A 7,024-nucleotide genomic window follows, 5' to 3' on the forward strand; every position below is an offset into this window, starting at 1 on the left:
CTGACCTCACACTTGCTATGTAGCCAAGGATGACCTCACCTCTTGATCCTCCGGACTGTACCTCCGGTACCTGCTGGTGTGCGCCATCACACCCAGGAAGACATTCCCAAGAGTTTTGTACGTTAGCAGAACAGTCTGTTTAAAGGTGTATGTTTGAATGCATTTTTTTTTTTTACTTTATTAGGAATTAAGTTGGGGCAGAGGGTTGATAAAAAAGAAAGATGCTTGGGAAAAGGACAGAGTATGAGTGTGGGCATCTCTACAGAGACTTGCCCTATTTGCACATCTTTTAAAGAGAAATTGAGTGTTCTGAATGAAGTGTAAATGTGGATCAAGGTTGTAGAAACCAATTTTCTTTTGTTATAGAAAATGCTTTTTAAAAAGGGGTGGGGGTAGAGATGTTTACTATTATGAGGGAAAAAAAAGTGCATTTTTCTTTGAAGACCCAAGGAAGTTATTGCAAACACTGAGTTTCACTACTTGCCTTTATTAGGTGTCCTCTATCTGATTGTTAGAAATTATTCATTTCCTCAAACAGAGAATAAATTGTTTGGGGATGCAGCCCTGCCCTGCGCTCTTCCTTTGCTAAAGGCCAACCCCGAAGGCTTCAGAATCATGAGAATGCTTCTGCGCTTGGGCGTTCTGACTCTCGCCTGTGTCTGGGCCGTCGCTATGGAGATTCCCATGAGCACAGTGGTGAAAGAGACCTTGATACAGCTGTCCACTCACCGAGCTCTGCTAACCAGCAACGAGGTAAAGGACAATTTTTATTTCTACGATTTGGTTTTGTTTTCAAGATAAGGTCTTGCTATGCAGCCCTGACTGGCCTCAAACTTGCTATGTAGACCAAGCTGTCCCAATTCCTAGGGGATTCTCTTGCCTCTGTCTCCCAAATACTAGGACTGTAGACACAGGTTACCTCACCTGCCTCTTTGGGTCTCAAAAATGCATGAATAGCTGGATGTGGTGGCACACAGCTTTCATGCCAGCACTCTGAGGCAGAGACAGGTGGTCTTTGTGAGTTCAAGGCCAACGGGGTCTACATAGCAAGTTCCGGGCCAGCTACAGAGTGAGACCCTGACTCAAAAATGATTTTTTAAAGCATTAATAATTTATGGCAGTTCATTCTCGCACATAAAGATCTGCTATAAATAATGCAATTATGAATGTGTCAGTGTTAGTCCATGGGTGATGACCCTGTCCCCAGCAAGCACTGGATTAAAACAGCCACAAATGCTTTGGAAATGACCCTATGCTCTTTCATTTGCAGACGGTGAGGCTTCCTGTTCCTACCCACAAAAATGTAAGTTATTTTTCAATGCCATGGTTGCATGAATAAGTCGACTTCACACACTTAGCTACAAGTCATTTGCTTCTTGCTTTGTGGTGTTGTGTTTGGGGTGGGCATCTCACTCGGTCCCAAGCTCCTGGGTTTGAGTGGTCCTCTTGTCTCAGTGGGAGTAGCTGGAACACAACAGACTGGTGCCACCCCACCTAGCTAATCATTTGTTTTCAGTAAAAACTGTTTGACTTCCTTTGAAATTTTTTATATGGGTGGATGTGAAAGTATGTGCTTATAAATATGAAGAATAAGGGACAGATGGGATGGCAAATGATGTAATCCCAATATTCGGGAGCCTGAGGCAGGGGGAGCATGAGTCTGGGGCCACCTTAGGCTCCATATAAATTCAAAGCCTGCCTGGATTATACAACCAGACCCTGTATCAAAAAACAAACAAACAAACAAACAAACAAACAACAAACAGAGAGGGCTGGAGATAGAGCTCCATTGATAGAGTGCCTAATATGCACCATGCTTTGGGTTCATTCATCAGAACCCCATAAACTAGGTATGGTAGTGCATGTCTGTAATCTCAGCAGGGCAAAGGGAAGCAGGAGGACCAGGGGTGCAGGCCATTCTCAGCCACCTGTTGAGCTAGAGGCCAGCCTGGGCTATGGGACACTCAAAAGCCACCAATCAATCAATATTAGGAATGACTCTGAGCAAATCTGATATATAAGTGGCCAAGTGAAGCTGTCAGCCCTCCATCTAACAGAGACTCACATCAACGATTCTTGGCACAGTTCTACATGTGGCAAGAGGTCCTGCTAGGCTTCGTTAGGTTCTGCCCGTGGCATTTCGTTATTTTCCTTTTCTTGTTTTGCATTGCTGAAGATCAAGCCCAGGGCCTTGCATGTGCTGGGTAAGCACTCTACCAGTGAGTTCCAGACCCGGCCCACTCTAATATTAATCTTTCTGAAAGTACTAATAACTTAGGGTTATATTGTTTTTATTTATTTTTATTTTATGAGTATTTTGTCTGCATATATGTATGTGTTCCACAAGTGTCTGGTGTCCCCGAAAGCTAAAAGAGGGCATCGGATCACCTGGGACTAGAGCTGCAGATGGTTGTGAGTCATCATGTGGGTGCTGGGAACTGAACCTGTGTCCTCAGGAAGAGCATCAAGTGCTCTTAACCATTGAGCCACCTCTCCAACTTAGATGTGGTGATATATTGTGTACCCTAATAAAATTTGCCTGAAGATTGGCGAGACAAAGGAACAAGCCACTGCCACGTCTCACCTCACCAATTCCATGAATCCTCTGACTAAAATCATCTGAGTCCTCACTCGAAAGGCTTCAGCTAAAAAAGCCTCTAGCCGAAAGGCCTTTAGTTCCTGTCTCCTTATACCTTATATATTTTTCTCCACCCAGACATTAATTCCTGGGTTTAAAGGAGTGTGTTCTTCCCAATACTGGGATTAAAAGTGTGTGCCACCACTGCCTAGCTCTGTTTTCTCCCCTAGACTGAGTCAATCTCATGTAGTCCAGGTGTTTCCCAAGTGCTAGGATTAAAGGTGTGTCCACCACTGCCTGGCTTCTATGTTTAATTTAGTGGCTTGTTCTGTTCTCTGATCTTCAGGCAAATTTTATTAGGGTACACAATATATCACCACACTCAGAGGGCTATATTCTTAGGTGATGATTGGTAGATATAAAGAATAGAAAGAATGCCCTCTATTAGTAACTTCTACACAGTTGAATTAACATGACTATGTAATGATATTGCATACATATGCAATATATTTTATTCTAGTGTAAAATACATTATTTAATTATTCTAAATAGAAAAGAATTACCAGCCTAAATTTCAAAAGAAATATTGGGCTGGGTATGGTGCCACTCACCATTTTTTGTTTCTTTCTTTCTTTGTTTTTGAGACAGGGTTTCTCTGTGTAGCTTTAGTGCCTGTCCTGGATCTCCCTCTGTAGACCAGACTGGCCTCAAACTCACAGAGATCCACCTGGCTCTGCCTCTCGAGTGCTGGGATTAAAGGCGTGAGACACTGCCGCCTGGCAGTGCAACTCACCTTTAATCCCAGGACTCAGATGGTTGTGAGCCACCACAAGGGTGCTGGGAAATGAACCAGAACAGCCAGTGATCTTAACGATGGAGCCATCTCTCCAGTCTAAAGCCTAACTTGGGTTTTGATTTTTTAAACAGTCTCATGCAGCACTGGCTGGCCTCAAACTCTATGTATCAGAGGCTGTCCTTGAAGTCTTGATCCTCTTAACCCCACCTCCTGAATGCTGGGATTACAGATAAGCCCCACTATGTCCCGGATGATCTGATTTTTTGTTTTACACGGATGCATTTAAATTGCATGTATTCGTTGCACATAACATGATATTTTGAAATATATGTCCTTGGTGGGCCGGCTGATACAACAAGCGCTCTACCTTGATCTACTTGGTTTTTGATAACCTTCCTCTACCTTGATCTACTTGGTTTTTGATAACCTTCCTCTACCTTGATCTACTTGGTTTTTGATAACCTTCCTCTACCTTGATCTACTTGGTTTTTGATAACCTTCCTCTACCTTGATCTACTTGGTTTTTGATAACCTTCCTTCCCCTTTCAGCACCAGCTATGCATCGGAGAGATCTTCCAGGGGTTAGACATACTGAAGAATCAGACTGTCCGTGGGGGTACCGTGGAAACGCTATTCCAAAACTTGTCACTAATAAAGAAATACATTGACCGCCAAAAAGTAAGTTCCCTGGGAGCCCTGCGAGTCTGGCTGCACCTGCTTCTCCAGCAGCCGATGACAGTGTGTTCTTTTCACAGGAGCAGTGTGGCGAGGAGAGGCGCAGGACGAGGCAGTTCCTGGATTACCTGCAAGAGTTTCTTGGTGTGATGAGTACTGAGTGGACAATGGAAGACTGAGACTGAGCGGGCTCTGTGAAGACAGGACTGCAGATCTCGAGTTGATTTTTAAACTGATGCATAAAACCCACAAAACTGTACAAATTAAGGGTTACCATACACTGTTTCCATTTATATTTACATCATGTATTCAAGTTAAACCTATCTATGTCCTCAAACATTGATCATTTACATATAAAAATATTTAACATTCTTTTTGTGTATGTATAACAGAAACTCCTGTAGCTCAGGTTGGCCTCAAACTTGTAAAGTAGCCAAGGATGACCTTGAACTTCTGATCCTCTTGCCTCCTCTGCCTGAATGATGAGTTGACAGGCATGTACCATCGTTACTAGTTTTTGTGGTGCTGGGATGGAACCCAGGGCTCTGTGCATGCTACCCAAGCACTCTGTCAACTGAGCTATATTCCCTAGCCCTCATCCCCTTTTTTGAGACAGGGTCTCAAGTATCCCAGGCTGACCTTGAACTCAGTGTGTAGCCAAGGATGACTCTGAACTCTTGATCCATTTGGAAGCAGGAGGATCACACACCCCACTCCAACATCCTTTCTCCTGGCCCTTTGAGATAGACCTTACTCAGTCACTGTCTTGATGAGGGATGCCACACTAGGGCTTCCTGCTCCTAACTTCAGTTTAGTCCCCGTTAATCAGCCTCCCCTCAACTCCCTGCTGCTCTCTCCCGCCTCCAGTAAGCCCATCTCTGCTCTCAACTCCTAGGAGGTTAACTGTTCTTATGTTCTTTTGTATGAATCAGATTGTGTCATGATCGTCTTTCTGGGCCTGGAGTAGCCAGATTTGGGGGATGGAAAGGGACCTCTCATTGCACTGAGAATGGGGGCCAACCACACGTGGGCCCGTCCTTTTCAGTGTAACTGAACTTGAGAAGCAAAGTGAACGCTTCGTGTGTACTGCAACTTTACCATCCCACATCAGCAGAAAGCACCAAATGGTTGAGATGTGACTCAGGTGTCAGGATCACTGAAGAAGCCTCCTCCAGTTTACTCCAGGAAAAAATAGATGTATGCTTTTATTTAATTCTGTAAGATGTCCATATTATTTATGATGTGTTTAAGGATTCAGTAAGTTATTATTTATTGCAATGTATGCGATATTCTAATAAAGCTAAAGGAACAACTCTCATTCAGTTTGCCACTGGTCTCTTCCAATGCTGGATGTATGCAGTATACCTGCATGGTGTTCTGAGGAGGGTCCGAGTACGTGCTGGCCTAGCACCCCCGGCTCCTTAGAGTTTCTGGGAGTACCAAGGGTGGAAGTGACCCAGCAGGACTTGGTAGAGATATTGGGAGCAGGGACAGGGGCTGGGACTGAGCCTGGATCTCCCTGTGCAGCTGTATGACCAGATGAGTAGAGTCGAACAACAGAGGAATGAATGAGAGATGAATGAATGAATGAATGAATGAATGAATGAATGGGGAAACGACTCCATAGGAGGAGGGCTTGCTGTGCAAGTATAAAGAACTGAGTTCGAGCTCCAAAACCCACTGGAGAAAGCTGGATATGGTGAGGGCACAGGTGTAATCCCAGCACCGAGAGGCAGAAACGGGCAGATCCTGGGGCTCTCTGGTCATCCAACCTAGATGAACTGGTGAGTTCTGGAACAATGAGAGATCTGTCTCAAAGAGCAAGGTGGGTGGTGTCCTGAGGAAGGACACCTGAGGTTGACCTCTGGCCTCCACTTTCAGAAAGAGAGAGCGAGAGCGAGAGCGAGAGAGAGCGAGAGAGCGAGAGAGCGAGAGAGAGAGAGAGAGAGAGAGAGAGAGAGAGACAGAGACAGAGACAGAGAGAGAGAGAGAGAGAGAGAATGAATATGGGCCCTTCCTCCAAGACTGAATCTAGAATTGAAATGTATGTTAAGGCTTCCCCTGACAGGGGGCCAGGGTGGGAACCTGTATCTTAATTTCTCCCAACTAATGAGACTTTGGCTAATCAGGCTCAAGGTCAGTTCATGAAGGAAGCTAGAAATGTTTTTGTTGATGGCCTTGTGCCCTGGGGAATTTCTCTCTCCAAGAAGCTGGATCTCATGTTTCCCCAACTCAAGGTGCCAGGGTCACTGAGTCCCCATGTCACTGTTGGGCATAAAAAACCTCTGTGGCCTAATACCGTTTAGGCTCTTTCCCATGTCATATAATGTCCAGGAGCCTCATTATTTTCATATCAAATAGGAACATTTCAGAGTATTATATCTGAACTCCAGCTCTTCATCCTGTTTCTTCAAGTATAAAACACCATGAAATGTCTGTGTGTACATGTTGCGTGTGCACAGCTTGTGGAGGCCAGAGGAAGATGCTGGGTGTCCTCCTCTGTCACTCTCCTCCTCATTCCTTTGAGACAGGGTCTCTTGTTGAACATGGAGTTTCCCTTTTTTGGCTAGGCTGGCAGCCAGCCAGCTCCAATGACCCTCCTGTCTCTGCCTGATCAGCCCCTGTGTTGGAGTTACAGGCAGGCATGGCTGTGCCTGGATTTTTACATGGATGCTAGAGACTCACACTCAGGTCCTCATGCTCCCACAGCAAGCACTTTTACCCACAAAAGCATCTCCCAGATCCTTAGTATGTTTTTGTTTTTAAACACGTACTTTTATTGATACTTATTTATTTATATGCTTACTTATGTGTTCATTTTTTCAATATAATATTTTTCCTCCTTGAGAATGTCATACCTCTATGCAATATAGTTTGGTCATATCTACTCCCCAATATGGCCTCCTCCCAATTTCAAATCTTCTCGCTCTTCTTTTTTAACTCACCGAGTCCGGTTAGTGTTGTCCCTATGTGCA

General features: G+C 44.6%; 1 protein-coding gene across 1 annotated transcript; it reads left to right on the plus strand.

The window, feature by feature from the left end:
* Positions 1-554: 554 nt before the first annotated feature.
* On the plus strand, positions 555-4,293 carry Il5 (interleukin 5). The gene is made up of 4 exons (XM_059269336.1): positions 555-753; positions 1,271-1,303; positions 3,924-4,052; positions 4,130-4,293. Exons 1-4 carry the CDS (start codon positions 616-618, stop codon positions 4,226-4,228), a joined length of 399 nt encoding a protein of 132 aa, XP_059125319.1. The 5' UTR covers positions 555-615; the 3' UTR covers positions 4,229-4,293.
* The last annotated feature ends 2,731 nt before the right edge of the window (positions 4,294-7,024 follow it).

The sequence above is a fragment of the Peromyscus eremicus genome, chromosome 8a, assembly GCF_949786415.1.
Source record: "Peromyscus eremicus chromosome 8a, PerEre_H2_v1, whole genome shotgun sequence".
NCBI lineage: Eukaryota > Metazoa > Chordata > Mammalia > Rodentia > Cricetidae > Peromyscus > Peromyscus eremicus.

What these genes read in the sequence shown, in the direction of transcription:
- Il5 (XM_059269336.1), top strand. Translation starts at nt 616, where the DNA reads ATGAGAATGCTTCTGCGCTTGGGCGTTCTGACTCTCGCCTGTGTCTGG. An exon ending in CTCTGCTAACCAGCAACGAG is followed by an intron (nt 754 to 1,270) that starts GTAAAGGACAAT and finishes TTTCATTTGCAG; the next exon opens with ACGGTGAGGCTTCCTGTTCC. An exon ending in AATACATTGACCGCCAAAAA is followed by an intron (nt 4,053 to 4,129) that starts GTAAGTTCCCTG and finishes TTCTTTTCACAG; the next exon opens with GAGCAGTGTGGCGAGGAGAG.